The sequence below is a fragment of the Hyaena hyaena genome, unplaced genomic scaffold (genome assembly GCF_003009895.1).
Source record: "Hyaena hyaena isolate Hyena2069 unplaced genomic scaffold, ASM300989v1 scaffold_1332, whole genome shotgun sequence".
Classification (NCBI taxonomy): Eukaryota; Metazoa; Chordata; class Mammalia; order Carnivora; family Hyaenidae; genus Hyaena; species Hyaena hyaena.
In genome coordinates, this window is record NW_024081963.1 from 226,345 (window position 1) to 254,222 (window position 27,878).

General features: G+C 44.0%; 1 protein-coding gene across 1 annotated transcript in view; it reads right to left on the reverse strand.

Moving 5' to 3' along the window:
- LOC120225131 (inactive phospholipase D5) overlaps window positions 1-25,961 on the reverse strand; it is a gene marked incomplete at its 3' end in the record, with an annotated part of 242,609 nt that extends 216,648 nt beyond the window's left edge. The window contains exon 1 of the mRNA XM_039223357.1: window positions 25,689-25,961. Coding sequence (XP_039079288.1) covers window positions 25,689-25,877 — 189 coding nt within the window. The remainder of the gene's footprint in view (window positions 1-25,688) is intronic.
- Window positions 25,962-27,878: the final 1,917 nt, after the last annotated feature.

A 27,878-nucleotide genomic window follows, 5' to 3' on the forward strand; every position in this document is an offset into this window, starting at 1 on the left:
ACAGGGGTCAGCAAGGAGCACAATGTTGGTGGAAGAGACCCTTCCCAATTGAACAGAGTACCTTTAGTGCTCGGGCACAATTCAGCTTCAAGGAGGAAGGCAACGGCGGCGGCCTCAGCACCAGCCCCAGCTTCGGCGTCTGGAAGTACCCCTGACGGCAGCAGAGAAGTGTCACTGTGGCAAGGGCCACCATCCTCAGCAGCTCAGAGGCGATGGGCGCCATGCCGGGGCTGGGAGGTGAGCCCACAGTTTTGCGGGCAGTGGGAAGCAGTCCCCAAGGGCAAGGGCACCACTTTGCAGACCTAAGAGTACCTCTGGCATCCACCAGCTCTCCCCAGCTGACGAAGAGCAATCTTTAACAAAGCTAATGTCTAAAAACTCTTTTGACCCTGATCACAACATATCTCAAAACTCAAAATGCTCTTTCTGGTCAAGAAAAGCTGTAAGAGCAGTCCTTTGGCATTTAGGGATTACAAGTGCTCGGTCTACATTTTTTTACAAGCAACTCTGAAACTGAATTTAATGTAGTAGTTTATAAACTTTTGAGACACAAATCTGAGTTGTGGGTATTGTGTGGAAGCCAGTGAGGCTAGCTGGCCACCCAGGCCCCACTTTTCACTGTCACTGAGGCTTTGCGGGGACCCTCAACTCTTCATTGGAAGGTACCACACTAGAAAGCCTCTTTGTGCTCAAATGAGTGTCCTTTCACCAGAGATGGGTGGCAGAGAATAAGATGTGGCACCCACGCCGATGCCTAGACCACACTGACAGAGAACAAGACATTGAATCATCCATGCCAGATGTCTAGACCACATTGATAACTACCCTGAGTTAGAGGAATAAATGTTCATGCAATGATAAATCCATCCACCTAATATCCCACTCAGACTGGACAACTATAATCTTGGAATTACTCAGATGGTAAATTTCCTCCTACAAATAACTCCTTTGCTAAAACAACATGATTCTAAACATAACTAGACATCTACTCTGCTCGTGCCAAAAAGGAAGTCTCTATCTAGATTATTAGGGCAACTACCCACCAGTTTTATTTGAAGGCCAGTTTATCTTCTTGTGTTTTTGTGTGGAAACACGCAAGCAAGAGATTCAAAATAGATGCTAGGCTAGGTACTGGCTTTATTTTTTTTAAGTTTTTTTTTTAAAGTTTATTTATTTTGAGAGAGACAGAGAAAGCATAAGCAGGAGAGGGGCAGAGAGAGAGCGAGCAGGAGAGAGACTCCCATACAGGCTCCACACAGCCAGCACAGAGCCCAACACGGGGCTCGATCCCACCACTGCGAGACCATGACCTGAGCCAAAATCAAGAATCAAACACTTGACCAACTGAGCCACCCAGGCTCCCGGGTACTGGCCTTATTTTGGTGGGAATTAAATTTAATGCATAATAGAAAAAGTCATTATTCTTTCTCCACGCACTACATAAAACTTTCCATTCAGGTGATTTTATCAATAAAGAAGTTTTAAAATCTGTTTTTTATTGCTGGTCAGCAATTTTATTCAAATAGCTCATCACCAATAGAACTATTGGTTTGCAAGCAAAAGAAATATATGTTTACTCTCACAAAACTTTCCTTCGGTGTGCAAATGAAAATGACCAAGTGTGTCGTTCGGCGCTGTGTCACAAGTGGACCCAGCTGTGTCAGAAACCCAGAGACTTTAAAAGCTGCCACCCTGGCAAGCTTTTCACCATGCTCTGTGCCTTCCAGAAGCACATCCTCCTTTCTGCCATTTAAAGACAGAAAAGAGATAAGAGACTGAAGTGAATACTTTCTTCACCCACAGCAGTTCGTCTATATCTACAAGCCTTTTTGTTGAATATCTTCTTTATAAACACTCATACTTTATCCAAGCACATCAACCTTCTTTCCAGGGTCTCAATAGCAATCCTGTGAGAGTTAGGTGACCCCTGAACAGGCATTAGGAACACCAGTCCCTGTGCCATTGAAAATCCATGTAGACGGGGCACCTGGGGGGCTCAGTTGTTTAAGTATCAGATCCCTGGTTTCAGCTCCAGTCATGATCTCACAGTTTGTGAGTTCAGGCCCCATATTTAGCTCTATGCTGATGACGCGGGGCCTGCTTGGGATTCTCTCTCTCTCTCCCTCCCCCCTTCCCTCTCTCTGCCCCTCCCCTGCTTGTGCTCTGTCTCAAAATAAATGAATAAACTTAAAAAAGAAAAAGAAAATCCACATATAACTTTCACTCCCCCCAAATTTTACTACTAACAAATTTTAACTACTAACAAATTTAACTAGAAGCCTTCCTGATAACAGTCAATTAACACATATTTTGTTTTGTGTGTTATGTGTACTGTATTCTTCAATGAAGTAAGCTGGGGGAAAGGTGGTTATTTAGAAAGTCATAAGGAGGAGAAAATACATTTCCAGTATTGTACTATATTTATAAAAAAAAAATCCACATAAATGTTAACCGTCGCAGTTCAAATCTATGTTCAAGGGTCAACTATATTCTAAACCCAATACAAAGATCCAGTAAAGTAATCTAAGAAAATAGAAAAAAGGTCCAAATTAAGTAAGAAAGCAACTGTATAAAAGTCACAGAGGGCAGGGGCTCCTGAGTGGCTCAGTCTGTGGAGTGCATGACTCTTGATGTCAGGGTCATGAGTCGGAGCCCCACGATGAGCCTGGAGCCTGTTTAAAATTAAAAAGTAAAGTAAAATAAAACAAAAGTCATGGAGGGCAAGGGCCTGCCTCTTCTGAAGGCCTCCCTGTACACCACCCATTGCTGATGTGCATCAATGTTAACGCCGGTCATCAGGAGATTTCCTGAGACTGCTCCACAGGCCTGGAGCATCTACGCTTCCTTCCCCCTTCATGCTCAGAGCATGTAGGGGCTCCCAATTCATCTTTGTTTTTATTAAAAAGAAGAAAAAAAAAAAACCATAGTGACCCAAAGGCGTTCCTTTCACAAGCCACGTATACCATGCCCTGGGAACTGTCTGGCCATTATTCCATTTTTTAAAATTTTTTTAAAAATTTATTTCTGAGAGAGAGCGAGCGAGCGTGAGCAGGGGAGGGTCAGAGAGAGAAGGAGACACATAATCTGAAACAGGCTCCAGGCTTTGAGCTGTCAGCACACAGCCCGACACGGGGCTCGAACCCACGAACCGTGAGATCATGACCTGCGCAAAGACGGACGCTCAACCGACTGAGCCCCCCAGGCGCCCCCATTATTCTAATTTTCAAATATTTGCTGGAGTGAGAAAGCTCCAGCTACCCTACAGTGAATGTCGTTATCGGGTTTGCAGGGATCTGACTGGCCTGCATCCGAGGCACACGGGAAGCCGGAGGCCAGAGCGGCCGGCAGGCGGCAGCACGCATGCGCAGGGCGCGCAGAGCGCCTGCAGCCGGAGGTGGGCGGCTCCGAAGACAAAGGCGCGTTCCTCCCGCTCCACGCACCGGAAGTGCCTGCCACGTGTGTGCGTCCGGACACGCCCTCCCCTCCCACCACATTTCCTTTCCTCTTCGTTCCCATCTTCTCTGCTTTCTGCTTGGAGATGCTTTCTCAGAGTGAGCAAGCCACTGTTGAACCATTTCCAACCCATTTTCAAAGGGGATTTCAAGTCTCAGAAGCTAGTACCTTGGCCTCATGGCTCACAACGGAAGCCTTCCCTTTTCCACTCACAGGCCACGTGCCTGAACACGGGAAAAGGGGTTGAAAATAATGCCAACCCAGGAATTGGGGGATGTGAGCGGCAGCATCCACGCCCAGACCTTGATTCTCTCAAGAGACCCACCAACACCGGAAGAAAAGAATGAGAGTAGCTGTAGGCGCAAAGAGGTCATGCATGTGTGCGCACGTGCTCATTCGTGTGCACACGCTACATTCAGGTAAGACAGAAGTCACCACACCACTCAGCATCCCCCATCATTGCTCGGTAGACTTCTTTCCATCACCTGAATGAGACTTTATGGGCTGGAGTCATAATTAAAAATATTTCAGAGCTTTATAAAAGTTCAAATGAAGATGTTCACCTTTATCAAAATACATGCATGGGGCGCCTGGGGGGCTCAGTCGGTTAAGCGTCCAACTCGGTTTCGGCTCAGGTCCTGATCTCACAGGTTGTGGGATCGAGGCCCTCGTCAGGCTCTGTGCTGACAGTGTGGAGCCTGCTTGGGATTCTCTTTCTCCCTCTCTCTCTGCCCCTCCCCTGCTTGTGTGCTCTCTCTTGCTCTGGCTCTCTCAAAAATAAACAAAAATTTAAAATATATAGATAGGACATGATAGAGATAGAGATAAAGATAGAGACAGATATAACACTGTGCTGAACTTTCACTGGATATGTGAAACTACTAAGTATTTCTCTTATTGGACCCTTTGAGGGTGGACTTGGTTGACACTAAATCATCTCCTTTTTAAATACATGTATGACAAAACACCTTGGAGAATATACTAGGAAGAGGCAAAAGTTAAAAAATAGATATGTATCAGATGAGCCTAGCGCACTCTGTACTATCACAGAGTAAGAGAGTGTCCAAAACATACAAGGACAAGGTCATTTCCAAGGGATACGGGAGAGGCCTGAAAGAGCTCCCAGTACCCAAAGCGGGAACAAGTTAGGGAACAAAATAAATGATATAGATTTGGATCATAGCAACAATGTGAAATAAACATCTAAGAGATCTGCTGATACAAATCAATGATTGAACCATACATTTGGGGAGAGAAGGGATACATTTTCCTTACTGAAGATTGCCACATAATAAATGTGACTATTCCCCAGTCCAGGAGTTGTTGAGTGAGGGGATTTGGAACTTAATGCCCAACTTACAAAAATTAACGTGTGAGAAGGGAAAAACAATAACTTTACAGGGAATTAACCTGGCAGACACTACTTGAGCCAAGTGATCAAGATTAAAAGCAAGTAATATCACATGGACATGTGCACCTTCGTGTGATGAAAAGGGCACTTCACCACCTCTGTGATATTCTTCCCAAATCCCATAATCAGTCTAATCATGAAAAAAAGTGAGACACACCCCAAGTAAGGGACATTTTATAAAACACCTGATCAGTACTTTTAAATCTGTCAGGCTCATGGGTTCTGATCCAAGATGGTGACAGATGAGCCTCCTGAACTTCTCTCTCCCACAGAACATACCAAATCTACAGATACACATGGAACAACTCCCTTTGAAGGAAATCCAGAAACTAGCTGAGCAACCACTACACATCAGGCAAAAGGGAAAAAACCCACACTCCACAGCACCAAACAATGAGGAAGGAACTCACAACTCCCAGCTTCAACTTAAGGAGCAAAATTTGGACCCAACATCTAACAAACCAACTTCTAAGAAATTTCACCTGACAGACAGACCCCCCCCAATACCTAGCTCTAAAAGCACACTAGGTTTGCATCCCTGAAGACCACAAAACAATGGCAAACAAAGAAACATTCTAAACAGAACCATGGAGACCCACCATGGTAACCCCCTACCCCAGGCCTCAGAGCATAGGCAGCAGACAGAAACACCCATCTTCCAATCTTTCCCAAAAGAGATGAATATGCATATCTTCAAAGTACAGCCTGAGGGTCAGGAACCCAATTTCACATAAATCTGAGGGCCTACTGCAGTCCTCTCTGAAGACCCGGAAGGTTGGTGGGCACCATCTTTGTATTCTTCCTCTGCCCTGCTCCAGGTCGCCAATGCCTCACTGAAAGGAGCCTGCACAGACACATGAAGTGCCCTGATTTGGGTGGCCACTGCCCAGAGGATGCACCTCTTGAACTACTGGCCCTGGTGGCCGGTAGAATTACATTCACAGGTTCAAGAATACCACAGAAAACAAAGAAATGGTTCTTAACCAGCTATCCCTCCAAAACTCAACCCAGAGACAGCAGACAGAAACACTTATCTCCAAGTGTCCCTGAAGGATGTGCATCTGCATACTTTAAAAGTTGCTTCAGGAGGGTCTGGCTTCCAGTCATCCTGCATCTAGGTGTTAACTAAGATCCTCCCTTTTGGGACACTGAGAGGGCTTGACATACCCTCAACCACTGGGAACCTCTAAGAACAAAGAAGGCAGCTTGGACAATCACAAAAGTGTGAGAGATAACAAAGAGCTAGGACCCAGCTGAACAATAAGGTTCATTTCCTCCAGGGTACCACTCCTTCAAGGTTGGGAGAGCAGTCTAAATGCAGAAGTCAATATGGAGAGACAAGGAAAATTGGGAAACAGAGGAATATGTTCCAAACAAAAGAACAAGATAAAACTCTCAAAACATACCTTAATGAAATAGAGATCAGTGATTTACCTGATAAACAGTTCAAAGTATTGGTCATAAAGATGCTCACCGAGGTCAGCAGAACCATGCATGAGCAAAGTGAGATTTCAACAAGGAGAAAACATTGAAAAGAACCATTTGGAAACCACAGACCTAAAGGATACAATAAGTGAACTGAAAAATTCAATAGAGAGGTTCAACAACAGACTAAAGCAGTAAGAACAAAGGACCAGTGAACTCAAAGACAGGCCCGTAAAATTCAATCAATCAGAGAAGCAAAATGAGAAAACAATGAAGAAGAGTAAAGCTAGCTTAAGATACTTAATGGAACAGGGGCACCTGGGTGGCTCAGCCAGTTAAGAATCTGACTCTTGGTTTCAGCTCAGGACATGACCTCACCATTCAGGAGTTTAAGCCCCACATCCAGCTCCACACTGACAGTAAGAAGCCTGCTTGGGATTCTCTCTCTTTCCCTCTCTCTCTGCCCCTTCCCTGCTCATGCCTGTTCTCTCTCTCTTTCAAAATAAATAAATAAATTTTTTAAAAAAGATACTTAATGGAACACCATCAAGCAGACCAATATTTGCATTTTAGGGGTTCCAGAAGGAGGAGAGAGAGAAAGGGCAGAAAGCTTACTCAAGTAACTCAAGTAAACAGTGGCTAAAAACTTCCCTAGCCTCAGGGGAAAAACAGACATCTAAACCAGGAAACCTAGAAAGTTAAAAAAAAAAAAAAAAAAAAAAAAGTCCAAAAAGGCCCACAGTGAGATACATTATAAATAAACTGTCAAGTTAAAAACAAGGAGAGAATCTTAAAAGCAGCAAGAGGAAAACAATTTGTTACATAAAAGGGAACCCTATAAGAATTCCAGCAGATTTTCCAGCAAAAACTGCAGGTCAGAAGGGGGTGGCATGATATATTCAAAGTGCTGAAAGGAAAAACTGCCAACCAAACCTGCGAAGTGGTCCTTCAGGACTGAAACGGGGGGAAAAAAAGCTTCAGAAACAAGCAAAACCAGAAGGAGTTCATCACCACCGGGACCAGCCATACAAGAAATGTTAAAGAGACTTCTTTAAGCTGAAACAAAAGTGTGTTGATTAGGAACAGGAAAACATAGGGAAGTATGAAACTCATGGGTAGAGGTAAACATATAGTTAAAATCAGAATACCCTAATGTGATGGTGAAAGGTAAATCACTTATAAATCTAGTATGAAAGTTTCAAGACAAAAGTAGTAAAAATAACTATAATTACAACAACTTATTAATGGATACACCAGCAATAAAGATGTCAACTATGACATCAAAAACCTAAAATGAGGGGGCATGCAGGAGTAAAAATATATAGCTTTTGTACGTGTTCAAGCTTAAATTGTTATCAGTTTAGCCTAAACTGTTATAGATATAAGATGTTTTATATAAGCCTCATGGTGACCAAAAAAGGAAAACCTACAATAGATGCACAAAAGATAAACAAAAAGGAATCTCAGTGTTCCATTACAGAAAAATGTCATATGACAACGAAAGAGCAAAAAACGAAGGAACAAAGGAAATATTAAACAGCCAGAAAACAATTAACAAAATGGCAATAGTCTGTATCTATCAATAATTACTTTAAATGTAAATGGCCTAAGTTCTCTAATCAAAGACATGCAACGGTTGAATGAATTTTTCTTCCTCTTCGCCCCCACCACCCTCCACACCTGGCCAATGGGCAGAGAGGAGAGGTGAGGGAACCGCGGTCAGATCAAGAGGAGCGGTCCCATTCACCTTGAATACCCATCCCTCATCTGACACAGCTTTCAGGCTCAGGTTGGGAGAGAACACATTTGTCACATCAATTGGTAGATAGCTGAATGGATTTTAAAAACAAGAATTATGCTATCCATAAGATATTCACTTCAACTTTAAAAACATACAGAGACTAAAAATGAAGTCAAAAGAAAACTGAAGCAGCCGTACTTATATCAGAACAAAATAAGGCTTTAAAACAAAGACTCTAATAAGAGGCACTAAAAGGTCGTTAGATAATAATAACAGGGTCAATCCAACAAGAGGATATTATGACATTTGTAAATACTTATGCACTCACCATATAAGCACCTAAATATATAAAGCGAATATTAACAGACCTGAAGGGAGAAATAGACAGCAGTACAATAATATTAGCGGATTTCAGTACCCCACTTTTATTAACGGATAGGTCTTCAGACAAAATCAATAAGGAAATGTTGGACTTAAACTACACATCAGAGCAGATAGACTTAACAGATATTTATGACAATTTCCATCCAAGATCAGCAGAATACACATTCTTCTGAAGTGCATATGGAACACTCTTTGGACAGATCATATGTTAGCCACAAATAAACAGTCTTACTACACTTAATAAAACTGAAATCTAGGGGTGCCTGGGTGGCTCAGTCAGTTGGGCAGCCGACTTTGGCTCAGGTCACGATCTCACGGTTCATGGGTTTGAGTCCCGTGTCGGGCTTTGTGCTGACAGCTAGCTCAGAGCCTGGAGCCTGTTTCAGATTCGTGTCTCCCTCTCTCTCTGACCCTCCCCTGCTCACACTGTCTCTCTCTCTCAGAAATAAATAAAACATTAAAAAAAATTTTTTTAAAGAAAACTGAAATCTAAAGGAGTCTTCTCCGACCACTTGTTTCTCTAATATGAAGCTAGAAATCAATTACAAAGAGAACAGTGGAAAATTTACAAATATGTGAGGATGAAACAATATGTTATTGAACAATAAATGGATAAAAATAAAGAAATCAAAAAAGAAATAAAATAACAGACAAATGGAAATACAACAGAACAAAGCTTATGGGATGGAGGAAAAACAATTCTAAGATGGAAGTTGGTAGAGATAAACACCTAGGTTAATAAACTAGAAAGAGTTCAAATAAACAACCTCAAGGAACTGGAAAAAGAAGAACAAACTGAATCCAAAGTTAGTATAAAGAAGGAAATAACAAAGATCAGTGCAGACATAAATGAAAGAAACTAAAACTAAGAGCTGGTTTTTTGAAAAGGTAAAATACACAAACATTTAGCCACAGTTTAGGCAGACAAGAAAAAAAGGGAGAGGACTCAAATTAAATTAGAAATGAAAGAGGAGATGGGGCACCTGGGTGGCTCAGTCAAGTAAACATTCGACTTTGGCTCAGGTCATGATCTATGGTTTGTGAGTCTGAACCCTAGATTGGGCTCTGTGCTGACAGCTCAGAGCCTGGAGCCTGCTTCAGATTCTGTGTCTCCCTCTCTCTCTTGATCCTGCCCCACTCATGCTCTCTGTTCTGTCTCTCAAAAATAAATAAATGTTAAAAGAAATTTTTAATGAAAGAGGAGCCATCACAATTGATACCATGTAAATACAAAAGATCATAAGAGACCACTATGAATAATTATATACGTTTCCCTTGGATACTCAAAAGTAGAGTGTTCCTATGAAATCTTTCATAAACCTAAATGGCGTAAGTCAAAGAAGCAATTACCATTAATTTATATGGAAAAATCTTTGAGTATTCTCAGACCCAAAAATTAAGCTTTCTTAGGATTTTCTGATACCATCTTGCTAATGGATGCACAAAATAAATCGAGATAAATCACATATGGTCATAGACAAAGTTCAAAGCTATGTCAGCTTAATGTGGACAGGCTGAGTGTAGTTCCTCAGGAAAGAGGTTCTTGGCACCACTTTTACTGCTTGGGGTGTGCAGTGCCTCTGTAATGGCTCACTGCAAAATAAATACTGAAAGCCATTTTCACTTTTTGTGAGCAAAAATCCCGTTCAAATTTCTTCCAGTTAGCAAAAACAAGTACCAATGTAGGCCACTTGTAAAAGTGAAATGGAGTAACAAAAACTTTTCAACAGCAGGTGATATCTATACCAACAAATTGGACAACATGCTAGAAATTAATAAATTCCTAGAAACGTACCATGAACAGATTGATTACTAATAAGGAGATTGACTCAGTGATGAAAAACCTGACAAACATGAGTCCAGGACCAGATGACTTCACCTGTAAATTCTACCAAACATTTAAAGAAGAATCATTACCAGTCTTTCCCAAACTCCTTCCAAAAATAGAAGAGGAGAGGATATTTCAAAACCCAATACAGGAGGCCAGCATTACTAAGCACCAAAACCAGATAGAGACATTACAAGAAAAGAAAATTATATACCACTATCTCAGATGAACATGGATGTGAAAATCCTCAATAAATTATCAGCACACTGAATCAGCAATATGTTAAAAAAGATCAAACATCACAATTAAATGGGATTTATTCCAGGGATGCAAGGATGGTTCAATATCCACAATCGATATGATACACCACAGTAACAAAATGAAAGATAAAAATCATATGACCACCTCAAGAGATGCAGAAAAGTCATCTGACAAAATTCAACATCCATTCATGATAAAACCTCTCAACACACTGGTTTTAGGGAGAAAGATTCTCAACCTAATAAAGGCTATAAAGGACAAGAGCACAGCTAACATCATACTCAGTGGTAAAAGCTGAAAGCTTTTCCTCGAACGTCAAAAAGAAGACAAGGATGTCCACTCTTACCACTTGTATTCACTATAGCACTGGAAGTCCTACCAAGAGCAGTTTAGGAAGAAAAAATAAATAAAAGGCATCCAAATCAGAAAGGAAGAAATAAGACAGTCTCTCTTCGCAGATGACGTGATATTACATATAGAAAACTTCAAAGAGCCCACCAAAAAACGGCTAGAACTAATAAATTCAGTAAAACCAGGACACAAAGCCAACTTACAAAAATCATTTCCATTTCTATACACTAACAAGAAAGTATCAGAAAAAATAAGGGAGAAAATCCCATTTGCAATTACATGAAAAAGAATAAAATACCCAGGAAAAAAAGTTAACCAAAGAAATGAAACATTTGTATACTAAATAGTATAAGACATTGATGAAAGAAACTGAGGAAGACACAAAAAACTGGAAAGACATTCCCGGCTCATGGACTGGAAGAATAATATTGTAATGCCCGTATTACCCAAAGCAATCTACAAATTTGATACAATTGCTATCAAAAATCCAATGGCATTTTCACAGAAATAGAAAAAATAATCCTAAAATGTATATGGAACCACAAAAGACTAGAAGAACCAAAGCAATCTTGAGAAAGAAGAAAAAAAGCTGGAGGCATCATGCTTCCTGATCTCAAACTAAATCAATGACTTTTTGGATTTGACCCCAAAAGCAAATGCAACAAGAATAATAACAAGCAGACAACATCAAATTAAAAAGCTGATGTGCAGCAAAGGAAACTATCAATAATGAAAAAGCAGCCTACCATATGGGAGAAAATATTTGCAAATCATATATATGCTAGCAAATCATATATCTGATAAGGGATTAATACCCAAAACATATAAAGAACACATACAACTCAATAGCAAAAAAAAAGAAAAAAAAAAGACAACTAGGAGCACCTGGAGTTGGCTGGGTGTCCAAATTCAGCTCAGGTCATGATCTTGTGGTTAGTGGTTTTGAGTCCCGCATTAGGCTCTGTGCCTGGAGCCTGCTTCAGATTCTGTGTCTCCCTCTCTCTCTGCCCCCCTCCCACTCACATTCTGTCTGTCTCTCTGTCCATCTGTCTCTCTCTATCTCCCTCTCAAAAATAAATAAACATTAAAAAATATTTTCATCCAACTAAGTGGCTAACAGGTACATGAAAAGGAGCTCAATGTCACTCATCATCAGGGAAATGTAAATCAAAACCACAATGAGGTATCACCTCACACCTGCTAGAATGGCTATGGTCAAAAAGACAAGAGATAACATGTGTTGGCAAGGATGTAGAGAAAATGGAACCTTTGTGCACCATTGATAGGAATGAAAGCAAGTGCTACCACTATGGAAAACAGTAGAGGGGTTCCTCAAAATATTAAAAGTAGAACTACCATATGATCCAGCAATTCCAGCATATCCAAAAGATATGAAAACATGATATCAAAGAGATATGTTCACTGCAACACTATTCTCAATAGCCAAGATATGGAAATGACCTAAGTTTCTAGCAATGGATGAATGGATAAAGAAGGTATGTATCCATATCCACAATGGAATATTACGTAGTCATGAGAAAAAAGAAATCCTGCCATTTGTGACCACATGGATGTACCTAGAAGGCATTATGATAAGTGAAAAAGCCAGACAGAGAATGACAAATACTGCATGGCATCACTTATATGTGAAATTAAAAAAAAAAAAAAAGTCTAACTCATAGTAATAGAAGGCAGAAAAGTGGTTTCCAGAGTTGGAGGGTTCTGGGGGGAAATATGGAGAGATGGTAAAAGAGTACAAACTTTCATCTATAAGAAGAATGAGGTCTGGGGGTGCCTGGTTGGCTCAGGGTTAAGCATCCAATTCTGGGTTTTGGCTCAGGTCATGATTTCATGGTTCGTGGCTTCGAGTTCCACATCGTACTCTGCACGGACACTGTGGAACCCGCTTGGGATTCTCTCTTACCCTCTCGCTGCCTTTCCCATGTTCTCTCTTTCTCTCTCTGTCTCTCTCTCTCAAAATTACTTAATAAACTTTAAAAAATATTTGCTACAGGGGCACCTGGGTGGCTTAGTCGGTTGGGTGTCCGACTTTCGCTTAGGTCATGATCTCGCGGTTCGTGGGTTCAAGCCCCGTGTCGGGCTCTGTGCTGACTGCCGGCTCAGAGCCTGGAGCCTGTTTCAATCTGTGACTCCCTCTCTCTCTGACCCTCCTCTGCTCATGCTGTCTCTCTCTCTCTCTCCTAGAAATAAATAAAACATTAAAAAAAAATATTTGCTACAACAGTAGCCCTTATATGTTCTCACACACCCACAAAAAGATAAATATGTAAGGTGATGATGTTTTCATCAACCTGATGACAAAAATCCTGTTACAACCTATGTATATCAAATTATCACAATGTTCACTTTACATTTCTTACAATTTTAGAAGTCAATTACACCTCAATAAAACTGGGGGAAAAACTGTCAAGGTCATGAAAAATGAGGAAAGCCTGAGATACTGTCACAGACCAGAGACTGAGTAAGGACACATGACAAATAAATGCTACGTGTCATCTTGGACTGGATCCTGGGACATCAAAAGGACAATTTAAAACTGGTGAAAATCTAACAAAGTCTGGAGTTTGGAACATAATGTTAAGGGAAACCCTCCCTCAAATAGGGTGAAAGATGTGCAGGAAATGCCTTTACTCTCTCTCCTTGTGACTTTTCCACAAATCTAGAGTTATTCCAAAATAAAAGTGTATTTAAAAAAAAACAAAGATGTACTGGAAATTGTATAGGACAGGTTTTAAACAATGTGTGCATGTGTCATCGGTGAAAGCCAGATCTCAGAAATTGAAAAAAGTCTGGAATCAGACAAGGCAGGAAGTTATAGTGGAGATTCTTCATGATCAAGACTGGCAGGTGCTTTAGGGGACTTTGACAGTTTTGACACATTCCCTGACTCAGAGTGTCCCACAGTCCCTGACCAAGTACACTCAGCCAGAGCATGGTGGAGGCTAAAGCATGAACCAGTAGATTCAAGTGCAGCAAAAAAAAAATCAGCCCAAAGCACTTGGGGACAATTCAAAAGGTAATATTCTCTTCCTGACTAATTAAAACTAAGATACATAGAAATTAAAACCCAAATGGGGCGCTTGGGTAGCTCAGTCGGTTGAGTGTCTGACTCTTGATTTCAGCTCAGGTTATGATCCCAGGGTCTTGAGTCTGAGGCCCATGTTGGGTTCTACCAGAGAGTGGAGCGTGCTTGAGATTCTCTCTCTCCCCCCTCCCCACCCCTCTCCCCAGCTGTGCTCTCTCTAAAGAAAAAAAAGAAAGAAAGAAATATATATGTATTCACTGTAAACAATAAAATTCACTGTAAACAACAGCATTAGACACCGGAGTAGGTCAATAAGGTGACCGTGAAACTCCCATTTCCCAGTATCCTTGTCTATTATTTTCTCCGTCTGAAATCCAGTCTGTAGTTTCCACATAGTTTCTCGTGTTTCTTTCCACTGAATTTTTGTTGCATTAAATGCCTGCATTTATCTGCCAGAAGATATACGCCACCTTGTTCTTTCGCCTGCATGGGTGAATCCTGCCTCCCTAAGCCCATATTCATTCATTCATCCATTCATTCACTCTTTCAATAGTCACGTCAGTAAATACTGGATGTCCACCGAGCACTGTGTCGGGCATTAAGGATGCACTGTTGTGACTAAGACACTGTTATTGTCCTCAAACTTTCATTGAGGGCAAAAACAGACAATCAGGAAATTTAAAAAAACAGTTTGTTAAGTGCTATGTAACAGACGCCTGCCCACAATGCACTGCACAGGGCACCTTAGGTCTAGAGGTGACAACATTTGAGTCCTGAAGGGCTAACATAAACAATCTGAAGTGAAAGGTCCCATCATGTGTATCTGAACCTTCCTAAGCCTGGGGCTCTGTTCATTGCAGAGAGCAGAATTGGAGTGTCTGTGAATTATGATCATAATCATATTGATAATACGGATCGAGAGAATAACAATAAGTTGGAGCCAAGATCCCATGACCAACAGAAAAGCATTCCAACTCTCAAGGAGTTTTGGGGACCTTCCTTGCCCATCCTCCTACCCATCGTATCAATTACAATTACAGGGAATCCCTGGCGTTTGATGCATGTTTGCTGAATGCAGGAGCTTGCTCAGACCCCTCATGTCCAGCCAAGCACCCAGTGCCATGAACTCTTACGGGAGAATATCTCTTGCATCTGTCCCTCCTCAATTTTTCCATTTCAACTGCTAGACTAACACCAATCTCCCCAGTTCAAGGCTCTCTCCTTCCTCAACGCTGCAGATTTTCTGAAACGTGGATTTGCTAAATTCAAACACCTCCCCTTTGCTTACAGAATGAAGCCCACCCTCCTCAGCTGATCATTCCGGTCTTGAAGCCCTACACAGTCTCGTCTCACCCCTACCTCCGTGGGTGTCTTCGCACACAGCATTCCCTTCCACAAGCCTGTTCTCTGCTCCTATCTGTTCACCCACTGATCTTCGCCATGGGCTCTCTGCTGCCTGCATTCCCCTGAGAAGCCTTGGTCCAAGCCAGCTCTAACTCCAGAAGCTCTTCTTCCCAGGCTCCATAAGTCGGGTTAGGGTTCACACTTCTCTGGACAAGTTGTGATTTCAGGGGTCTCGAGTCCAGGAAGCTACAAATCACTCAACAGTCACTCTTAAAAGGGGCCGGTAAGAATATTACGAAAGAGTGAATTGAGAGTCTATGGGGAAAGCAGTAAACACAGCATCAGAACACAGTGTAATCTGAGCGATGGAATGACATGGAAGGTTGCCCAAAGCAGACGGTGAGGGTGTGGAGAAGAAAGGGCCCAGGGAGGTGACAAGTAGGAGTCAGTCACGTGAACACAACAGGGACAGGGCATCATGGCCCAAAGTCTGTGGGGTAGAGAGGACAGAACAGGAGAGGCACAGTCTGAGGAGTAATAGCCAGAGATAAGCAATAAGCAAGGGGAAGGTCACTATACACATTTTACTGTTTATTTTAATAAAGTATCATGGAAATGATGTTCATAAAGTGTGCAAATCTTCAGTGTACAGTTCAATAAATGTGACCTTGTAACCACCTCCCCAAAAATGAGACAGAATACTACTAGCCTCCCAGGAACCTCCCAGTCCCCATTTTACCCACAAAGGTAATCACTAATTCTGACTTCTATATTCATTATTTAGATGAACAGAGTCCTGTTTTTTCACACACACGGAATCAGTCTCTGTCTTCTTTCAGTTATTACTGTGTGTGAGTCATCCACGGCATTGCATCTACAGACATATATACATATACAATCAATCTCGTTTCATTGTCTAATGTATTATATGTTGTATGAGTACATTAGAAATCATTATCCATTCAACTCATGGATATTAAGACATTACATGTAAGCATATAGGATATTCAACTATATTGGATATTAAACCTGCATTCAGTCGGAACTACCAAAATAATGTTCCAATAAACATTCACTTGGTGCACATGAACACACATTTGTTTAATATACACATAGAATTTAAATCACTGGGCCGTAAGATATACGTGCATTTAAATTAGTAGATAGTGCAAACAGTTTTCCATAGTGGCTCTATGAATTACAGTCCTCCCAGAAGTTAGGAGAGTTACAGATGTTCCTCATTTTAATCAACACTTGTTATTTTCAATCATTTTCATTTCAGCCATTCGTGTGACTGTACACTGATGTATGACTTTGACTGTTCACTTCCTTGATGACTAACGACATCAAGCACCTTGTCATACGTTTGATGGCTTGGATATACTCTTGTGAAGTTCTTGTTTAAATGTCTTGCTCACTTTAGGATACCTGGATGGCTCAGTTAAGTCAGTTAAGTATCCTTGACTTCGACTCAGGTCATGATCTTACAGTTCACGGGACTGAGCCCCACGTCAGGCTCTGCACTGACTGTGCCAAGCCTGCTTGCGATTCTTCTCAGGCCATCTCTGCTTGTGCGCGCATGAGTGCATGATGAATGCGAGTGCTCTTTCTCTCTCTCTCAAAATAAATAAACTTAAAAAAATAAAATACATGTCTTGCTCACTTTTGGGGGGTGTCTGTTGTTATTGATTTGTAGATGCTTTTTATATATTGTGGATACAAACTCTTGGTCATAGAGTGTGTGTTGGCAAAAATCCTGTTTTGTGATATGACTTTTCATTCTCTTAATCCTTTAGTGTCAAAGTTATCTAATTTTAATGTAGTCCAGTTTATTAATAACAGTAGATTGGGATTCTTAAAATTGTTTAAGAATTTTTCCCCTCACCCAAGTTGATAAAGATTGTTTTTATTCTATTATTTTCTAGAAGCTTCGTTATTTTCATTTCTAACTTAGATCAATAACCTACATTAAACTGATTTTTGTGTATGGCGTGAAAGAGAAATCAAGATTATTTTTTTAATGTAGATGTACAACTGAGCCAGCACCATTTTTTTAAAGACCATCTTTCTCCCACTGCCCTTCAGAACAGCCACTTCTGTCATAAATCAAGTACTTGTCAATAATGAAGTATATACAGGTCTGTTTCTACATTCTCTGTCTTGTCAACTGATCTGTTTATTTAGCCCTGGACTGATACCACGCTGCTTTCATTAATCTAGTTTTTTAAAATGTTTTTATTTATTTTTGAGAGAGAGAAACAGAGCATGAGCGGGGAAGGGGCAAAGAGAGAGGGAGCCACAGGATCCAAAGCAGGCTCCAGGCTATCAACACAGAGCCCGATGCGAGGCTCGAACTCACAAACCATGCTGTCATGACCTGAGCTGAAGTCGGACACTCAACTGACTGAGCCACCCAGAGGCCCTGTAATTAATCTAGTTTTATAACAAGTTTTGATATATGGAAGCAGTCTTCTAACTTCATTAGTTTTCCTGAAGATTATGTGGGGTATTCTTGGCCCTTTGTATTTCCATATAATTTCTAGAATCATTTTCAACGGATATACACACACACAAACCTGCTGGGATTTAACTGGAATTGTACCCACTCCCTAGCTCAAACTGGGGAAAATTAAAAAGAGGTCTTACCCATTTCCTTAAGTATCTGGTATTTGTATGCTAATATAAAGGGTAAAAGGTTTTAGTTTTGGGGCACCTGCATGGCTCAGTCAATTAAGCATTTGACTTCAGCTCAGGTTATGATCTCATGGTTTGTAAATTCAAGTCCAGAGCTGGGCTCTGTGCTGACAGCTCAGAACCTGGAGCCTGCTTCGGATTCTGTGTCTCCTCCTCTGTCTGCCCTTCATGCCCCCAGCTCTCAAAAATAAACATTTAAAAATTCTTTTTAAGTTTTTAGTTTTATGTTGGAATTATTTTTTCTAACTTATTTCTGCATATTGACTTTGTATGGGGTAGCTTTGATAATCCAGGGACATTTTTAATTCATTAGGTCTATTAGTGGTTTCTTTTGGATTTTCAAAAGTACATACTCATGTCATCTGCTAATAGTGACAATCTTATTACTTCCTTTTCAATTATATTCTTTCTTTTTCTTGCTTTCTTGCATTGGCTTTGACTTCCTGTGCAATGCTGAAATCAGGTCACGGTAGTTGACATCGCCATCCCACTCACAATCTATGCATATAACTTTTCATTATTTCTCCATTAACTGTGATTCTTTTTAAAGAAACCCTTTATCAGAATAACAAAGTTTCCTCTTATTTCCATTTTGTTGAGGACTTTATCATGCTTGGGCATAGATTTTATCAAATGATTTTTCCTCATCTGTTGAGATAATCCTGTGGGTTTGCTTTACCCTTCTATTATGATAAATTACATTGATTGATTTTCAAATTTCACAGCAGCTTTGCGTTACTGAAATAAACTCAAGTTGGTCATAATACATCATCATTACATATGACATTACTTCTTTTTTAACTATTTTATCCTTGTCTAAACAAATCTTTTGAAGGCAGTGTTCTTATACTATGTTGCACTTTTCTGCATTATTTAGAACATTGTAATCATATTATAACTGTGTTTATAAAGCGGTAAGCATCTTGAGGAAGGGACTCTGCTCTAGTCTTTGTAAATTTTCCACCATTTGCAACACAATATATGTCATGCAAATGCTTGTGAAATGAAAGTCCTGGTGATCTCCTAAGAAAGTGTTCTCTTCACAGGCACCTGCAATGAGTGTCTGCTGACAAGTCCCATCTTCTCAAGGTAACTCCTTATGGTACTGCTGGACCAGACCTAACAACATATTGGCGGGAATACAATAACAGTTCAAGTCAGAGAAGCAGTATATTCACAGGGCTCACCGTCTATTTTAGAGAACAAGTAACCATATTTATCACCCAAAGGCCATGACATTCATGCCCATGAAACCAAGTCCAACTTGGGCCCACTTCATATGTCAGACAGCAGCACCATTTTCCAATGTCATTGATTCCGCCTAGGAGAGTCTGCCACGCTCTTCTTCATTTTTCCCCACAAGCTCTGCTTAAGGGCTTGATCTGTGGTTTTAGAAAGTGGGCTCGCTTTTCCATTTATGAGAAAAATAAAAATGTACTTTTTTGGTTTTAAAAACACAAAGTCTGTCTCTTAACAACAACAGTTGTTGCTGGCATTTCAACTGTTCCTGAGCATCCACGTTGTACTCTAAACTCACCGAGCACAATCTGTGTGGGCATGAATCTTAGGCTTAACTTTACACGTCCCCAGTACATATACTTGAAACAACATTTCTGGCCTGATATCTTGTCAACAAGTCTATCTCTGCTCGACCATGCCACCTATCAGTCAATTCAGTATAAAAACTCTTGTTATGAAATATCCGTCGGGTTTCTTCATCTTTGGAACTAAAATAGAAGAAATGAAACTTGTTATACAGGCTTAAACCTGAGAGAGACACAGAATTCTGCAAAGAAAAGTAAAAACTTCTAGAGAAACTGGCCAGAAATTGGTGTATGGTTGTCACAGGGACAAAGGGAAGAAAAAGAAATCTTCAGTCCAATCGTCTTGAGCTTCTCAAATCAAATGCACTAAATATGATATGTCACAGGCTATACCTTAAAATAAGTCAACAAGCCACACCCAACAGAGTTCAAAGAACCAAGAGTTCTTCAAAATAAACGAAATGTCAACCCCAGTGAGAGAAGTCCATTAGGGAATGGGATTAATATTTGCTACCTGTCGTGGTGACAAGTAGAATAATGGACACAACATGAAGTCCATAGAACACACTCCAGAGACATCTAAACCTCCTTTACTTGACCGAGGACAGGATCCTGCCTCAGCCTAGGCTTTGTCTCTTCTCTCAAAAAGCACAGGAAATAATCCTGGTAAATGTTAATGCTCCCAAACATCTTCCTGTCTAAAATTATCCTAGAATACACAAATTGAGCAGTAGTACACAAAGATTTTTAAAAAAGAATATTTTCTACTTGTGTGTTCATTTTATTTTTTATTTTATCCTTTTTTAAATTAATGTTTAAGTAAGCTTCCCACCCAGCGCAGAGCCCAACACGGGGCTTGAACTCACGACCCTGAGATTAAGACCCGAGCTGACTGAGATCTAGAGATGGGTGTTTAACTGACTGAGCCACCCAGGAGCCCCCATTCAATTTTTACTGGAACATTTTAAAGATTCATTTCCTTAGCTTAAACTGTCTTTGGTGCTTTACTGGTCTGCTGTGCAGGGTGTAATACGCCCACAAATTTGTTGTGTGGGACATAAATGGCATTACATAAGCCCAGACCACAGTGACCAACTTCGCTCCAATCCATTTATTATTTGCTCGTCATGTGAATAATTTATTCCGGGAAGCAAGTGTGCACTTCTCATTTATTTACTATTCACCGGTAACATAAACTCTTATTTAGCAGGTGCACATTCACACTTAGAGGAGACAGTTTTTTTATGTGACGCACTCAGCTGAACCAAGCGAGATCCTGGGGCTCACTACGAGCATGTACATTAAGATTCTACCTTTTACTCCTTACAAATTCTCGCTTCTGCTTTCTCTTTCCGTTTTAAAGAGGCCTTCTGAGCCATCATGCAGATAAATGAACTACCGCTTGACTTAATTCCACCAGCACAGAGCTGGGAAAAAAAAGCAGGGGTTGGCAACACAGCAAAGGGCTATTCTCTGCTAGCAGAGCCTACAGAGAGTGGTACCAAGAAGAGGCAGCCTCAGGATGGCCAGGCAGGGCACACTCGGCATCCCAAAGGATAGGCTGGAGGCCAGGCAGAGGCAGCCTAATGAGCCCAGGATAGTCAGCTGGTCTTGCTGGCCAAAGGACCCATGGACTCTGGGGCCAGGACTAGAATGCAGGTAGGCTGATCTCAGATGTGACATCCGCAAGCCCTTGGGTGGAGGGTAAGTAAGGGCCCCGTTGATACAGCCGGTCATGGACGTTCTCTTTCTCTTTCTTCTGGCTCTTGGTCAGATCCCCCTCCCTCACCTCCTCAGAAGTAAGCCTTGGCCTCAAAACTGTCTTGGGCCAATAAGTGGATGTTGTGCTTCTGGGGAGAAGCACTGAGTGATTTTACATGATTTACCATCTTCTCCTTCAGCTGCCTTGAGAACACGTATCAGGATGGAGCTTCCTCCAGGCCAGACTACTAAGATGAGGAAAACCCCTGGTGCTGTAGACTGGATGTTTGTGTTTATACAAAATTCATAGTTGCAACCTAACCCCCAGTGGGCTGGCACTGGGAGGTGGGGTTCTGGGAGGGGATTAGATCATGACCCTGAAATCCTCATGAACGGGACAGTGGCCTTACTAAAGAGCCGCCAGAGAGCTCCCTTTGTCTTTTCTACCCTGAGAAGATGAGCAAAAAGACAGCCATCCATGAAACAGGAAGTACCCCTTATTGGCCCCCGAATCTGCTGGCGCCTTGATCTTGGACTTCCCAACCTCTAGAACTGCGAGGAAGAAATGTCCATGGTTTGTAAGCTGCCCCGTCTATGGTATTCTGTCATAGCAGTCTGAATGTGCCCAAATGCACAGACGAAACACGACACGGGAGGTAAAATACACCTTTGCAGTGTTGAGCCCTCGACCCCTCGACATTAGGGGGCCGTGCGTCTCTGCCAGGGACACAGGGATCGTCTCCCTGAATCATCCCAGCAAACCTGTGACTCCTTTAAGGAGGAATGTGAATGTATATCCTGGTGACTCTGAGTCCTTTGCCTAGATCACAGAATAATGAGAGATGGTCTGCCCAGAGCCCTACCCTTAACCGCACTTCGGCGAGAGCCAAGCAGGAGAGAAAAGAAGGCTTTCCGATCTCCGTAAATGGCATCAAGAAACGCCTGCACATACAATTGGCATGAAACCAGGCAATTGAGCAGAGTAACCTCTGCAACAATCCTACTCTGAACCAAACAACAAAAAAGTGCAAACAGGGCATCTGCCATGGGAGACAGAATGTAACACTATTGTTACAGTATCCTCTGAGATAGTGACACAGTATTAAATGGTTACCCTTAAGGTGACCCAGCCCCAGGGCAGGCTGACAGAACAGGGATGGGTTGGGGGGGTTAAGGGAATGCCTCCCTCCCCGCCACCTCCCCCCCAGCTCCGCTTGCTTTGCTAGACTAATCCTTCCCCACTACAGAACATAAGACCCTATAAGACCCTACAGAACCCTACAGAACATAAGACTTCCACTGTTTACCAGACCTAACGCCTTTCAAAGCCACAGGCATGATGAGGCAGAATAAGAAAGAAAAGAGTCTAAGAACCAAGGGGATTATTTGCAGCTAATAAGAAAACATTCTATGTGTGGTCAGCAATTTTACTTTTTCCTGAAATTTCCCAGCAGCGTTCAAAGTCCAGAAGCCATGGTACAAACCTCTGTAACTTCTCATAGTGTCTTAAGAATGCAAGAATTTCAGGGCGCCTGGGTGGCTCAGTCGATTAAGTGTCTGACTTCGGCTCAGGTCAGTATCTCACGGTTCATGGGTTCCAGCCCCGCGTAGGGCTCTGTGCTGACAGCTCAGAGCCTAGAGCTGCTTCGGATTCTGGGTCTCCCTCTCTCTCTGCCCTCCCCTGCTCATGCTCTGTCTCTCTCTCTCTCTCTCAAAAATAAATAAAGATTAAAATAGTTTTTAAAAAAGAATGCAAAAATTCCCCAACACGCATTTGTTTCTTAATGGGCATTCATCTCAAGTACTGACCAACAAATGACAAGAGACAAATTCAATGATGGGCTGTTAGTATTCCTATCCTTCAGCAATTCATGGCACTTTTCACTTGCACGGCCTGGGGATTAGTCCTTGTAGCCTTTAAACCAGAAAAGTGGGAGGAGAGGAAGTATATTCTTTAGCTGTCTCTTTGCATCATGTTATTGACTTTCAGATTGAGCAATGCCTCTGAAGTCTGGACAGAGTCCACACATGGCCACGTTTCATTTCAGGGAATCCTGTTAGCAATGACTGAATACGTGTGTCATCTGAAGCCACCATTTATTTATGCCCTTAATACTAGATTGGCTTTTAAAGCACCAGCAAAATAATGTAAGCTGCTTTCATGCTTGTGATCTCCATCACAATTATTAACTCACTTTTTAACCTAATAAAAAATGGTGGTCATCCATTTGATTGGATGGATTGAAGGGATTCTTTTTAACTACCATGTATCACCTTCGAATTTCTTATGACACTCTGTGGTGCCACATATGTTTAGAATGTTGCCCATCACAAAGTCGGCATTACATTTTCAATACGCCAGGTTACGTTTGTTATGAGGTTTTAAATTGCAAATATCTAAACAGAAATTAACATCTAACTATCTGCAACATGGCGTACCACAACAGAAGATATATAGTACAGATACCCCAAGCTTGAATTCAAAGAAAACTTACATTTTTATGCAAATTCTAATTTTCTCATTGTATTGTCATAAATACTATTTTATTGAAGACAGAGATGTTTCAGAGGAGCAAGAGAATATCGCAAAAAAATTTTCACGGGAAGTAAAGCCCCCTTTCTAACTGAAGGCAGATACAGAGAAAACCATCAGCAACAGAATACCTGTGCCATAAAATGTATTTGAGAGAGCAAACAAAAACGCTATGCTGATTTAAACAACAAATGAGGTGACTTTTTTTTTTTTTTAATGCAATGCTGTCTTTCGGCACATCTGAGTAAAGAAGAAAGCATGGTCCTCACATGCTTTTAAACAAGCAGACTTTCCTTCCCTTGGTGTCTAACCCTCAGGAGAGGCTGAGCATCCTACACTCATCCAGAAAGGTAAGGCTGCCATGGCCCTCCCTGGCAGGACTTGAAACTGTCGTGGGAAGTAAAAGTGAGGACACAATAAAGTATAAGGGGTGCAGTGTCTGACTCAAGGAGACGTAGACAGAAAAGAGTGCACTACAGGTTTTCACTAACTGAAGAGCGGGAACAGCAGCTCAAAGTCCAAGATGCAAATGAACATGGAACTGCTCTCAATCTGGACCCCTGTCCCTGGTACTAACATCACATACCAACAGCAAGGGCCAAATCCCATGAAAAGGCGCTTTGCCCCCCTTTCAACTAATAACCACCGGCCCCCGTGCTCTTTCTCGGAGCTTGCATTTTTAAGTGGATTCTGCTGTCTTCCACACAACTTGCCCGCCCAGAAATCAGCTGCTTCCACGGTCCTACGGATGTGAGCCACGCTTCCGATACTAGGAAACGGTTCTCCGCACGCAAGGCAGTCTGCTCCCCAGCTCAAAGCTTTACACTCGAGCTTTCAAGGGACTTAATCAGGCTCTGAGAGAAAAGGCACAGACCTTCCGACCCGATTGTTAGGAGAAATACTCCTTCCTCCCGGGAAGCCTGTTGTTGCCGCAAAGCCCAGAAGAGAAGCGCTTGGTGGGGGCGGGAGGGCGGGTCGGAGTCAGGACCGTGCGGCTGTACGAGACGCCTGAGTTTCGGAAGTTATCTCTCCGTCATAACTGGAGATGTGACCCCAATACAAGGAAACCCGAACACTCCGTTAACGGACGCAGTGTGGCTTCTGCATCTCCGCGGGAAGGAGCAGCATCCTCCCGGGGGCTCGTCCGTGGTGCTACACTCTTGAGACCATTCCCTTAGTTTCGTGTTAACATCTGGTTTAAGAAGATGCCGATGGGTCGGGCTGGAAACTGGATCCACTACACGTCTCTTTAGGGGGCTTTCCCCTTGCAGATGGCGAGCGCCAGGGCTCGGCTCCAGGGCCGGGAACGCTTCCGGCGAGGCGCGCACTCCAGGGCGCGGCGGTGCCGGCTCTCCGGCTCCCACCCTGCGCCCGGCAGGTGCCCGGGGAGCGGGACGCTCCGCTCGCTCTTGCGCCCTTCTCGTCGCTTCGCGCACAGCCCCCCTCGCCGGGCTCTAGAAGGGGCCGCCAACTGCTCACCCGGAGAACAAGCTCCGGAAACTCTCTCGGCTGGTGCGCGGACCCAGGCCGGGGGGCCGGCGGCGGCACCTCGCGGATGCGCTAACCGGCAGTTTCTGGACGACGTAACGGCGTCAGAGACCGTGCAGACGCCCCTCTAAGAGCCCACCGCCCCCGTTCCTTGGAGCCCCGCCGCGGCAGGTGCCCTCCTCGCTCACCCCGCAGGGGCGCCCCCAGAACGCGACGCACACCAACCCCGCGGGGAGGGCGGAGGTGCGCGGGGGGCCGAGCTGTGCCGGGAGAGGCGTCCGTCCCCTGCCCTCCCCGCAGCCCGGTCCTTCCCGGCAAGAAAGCGCAGGAGCCGAGGCCCCGGGGCGCACGGAGGACGCGGCCGCCCCAGCCCCCCCAGGAGGCGGGCCCCTGCCGGGTCCCCGCGCCCGGCCCCGCCGCCCGCGCGCTCGGGCCGCCTCGCGGGCAGGTGCCCGGCCGGCCCCGGGGAGCGCGCGGCTCTTACGTGCTCCAGCTTGTCTTTCCTCCGGAGCCAGACGCTGGCGCTGTAGTCCTGCTGCTTGACGCTGCTGTAGAAGTTCGCGCCCACTCGGGTCAGGCTCGGCGAGGGCTCCTTGGGGCGGCTTTTGAGCCTCATCTGCTCGAAGCCCTCGTGGGGGGAGGCCGAGAGCCACTCGTGCTGCCGGATCTCCATGCTGACATGACCGGGCGGCGGCCGGCGCGCAGCGGGCTGGGGGGCGCGCGGGAGGCCGGGCCGGGGCTGGAGGAGGAGCGAGCGGGCGCAGGGGGCGCGGGGAGCAGAGCCGGGCGCGCGGCCGGCGGAGAGAGGCGAGGTCGGGGGTGGGGCGGGGAGCGGGGAGGCGGGACGCGGGGGCGGGGAGGCGGCCGCGGGGGTCCGGGCGGGCGCCCCGCACGCCGGCTCCTTGCGGCGGCAGCGGCGGCGCGGGCGGGGTGCGGTGGGAGGGGCCGCGGCCCGCAGCCGGCGGAGCCCGCAGGTTGGTGCAGTGAGCAGCCGCGCCGCCGCCCCGAGCCCGCCCCTGCGCGCGGGGTGCACCCCTCCGGCGCGCGGCCCTGCGGGAGAGCGAGCCGCCGCCGGAGGGGGACGCCGTCTCCGCGCCTCCTCGCTGCCGCCGGCCCCGCGCGGGGCTCGATCCGGGGGAGACCCTCCCCCGCCGCCTCGGCCCCTCCCCCGCTCGCCCCCCGCGGGCCGCGCGCCGCCGACCCCGCGTCGCCCCGGCTGCGCCGCCCCTAGTTCTGAAAGTTCTGTAACTTCCCACCGAGCGGACGCAGAGCGCGGGGCGCCTGGCAGACCCACCCCCACCCCCAAAATGGCCACAAGGGCAAGTGTTGGGTGTAGACGCGCACACTACTCTCCTGGGCGTGTGCGGCGCCGCGGGTCCCCCCGAGGCCGCTCCCGGGCCGCGGCGCCCCGCCTCCCGACCCGGCCTCGACCGAGCGCCGCCGCTCCGAGCGCTGGGCCGCAGTTTCTAGACTCCGTCCCGGCCCCGCTCGGCCGGGTTTACCATCCGGAGGGGAATCGCTCCTCCCCCTCCCGGGCCCAGTGCAGAGAGCCCGAGCCGGGCGTGAGGATTTTCTGGAAGTAAGGCGGCGTGTTAAGAGTTAAGTCTTTAACCTCTTTCTTTTGCTGTCTTTGCATTCGGCAGCTTTGAACGTTGTTTTGTTTGTTTGTTTGTTTTGGTTTTACCGAAAAGCTCAAAAACAACTGTTAAGAATTTCTCGGGTCCATTTAAAAGCTTCAGAAGTGAGTGCAAGCGGCTGAAGCATCAGTGGACTTTAAGGAGGGCGGGGACGCAAAGGGTGAACTGACCTCTCTTCAGCTCGTGGCTGACCTGTTTCCAGAAGGTCCAGCTTGGATGACAGCTTCAAAGAAATCCCGGGTTGAAAGGTGAGGGTTTTGTGAGGGCAAGGATTGGGTCTCCTATCTTTCCAGAGTCTCCATGTAAACAGCTGGTGCTGTAATAATGCAGGTTGTCATAAAATCTTATGGGCAGTCAACTAAAAACAGGTTTTGGTTATTCTGGATTAGTTTTCTCAGGAGCTGAGTCGAATTGGGTGATATAGACCCCCCCACCCCCGACCTTTGGGTTTTCTCTAAATCTCACAGTTACTCTGCAAGATAAAGGTTATTTAAGCCCATTTTCCAGGTGAGGGGACTGAGACTCAAACAGAAATTACACATCAGAGCAAAAATCTGAACCAGGGTTTAAAGGTTTCCAACACTATACGTTCCAGTGTCTTGTCTCTCATGTTTTGCTATTACAATTTAAACTTGATAGCTTTTGCTTTTTCTTTTTAAAGTATAAGCACACAATTTACATGTCTACAAACACTTCTGTGTCTTTTATAATATTGGCGTTAGGAAACCTGACTGCACCCCTGCAAAGAATATCTCTGATTTCTGCTCCGTAAAATTATACTGAAGGTCATGTGATAATATATGCAAATCTTGACAAGGGACAGATATCCCATTCAGAGTAATAATGAAGTGTTGCACTGTGGTGGAATTTAAACAAATGGTTTCCACGTCAAGTCAGGTTCATATTGAATAGATTTTTTTAAACTATACCTTTGTAGGAGAAAACACTATAGGAGTTTCAACCTTCTCCATTTTTTAAAAGGATTATACTGGTAGCATATATGTTACAGGCAAGCTACTGATCTGAGCAATTATATA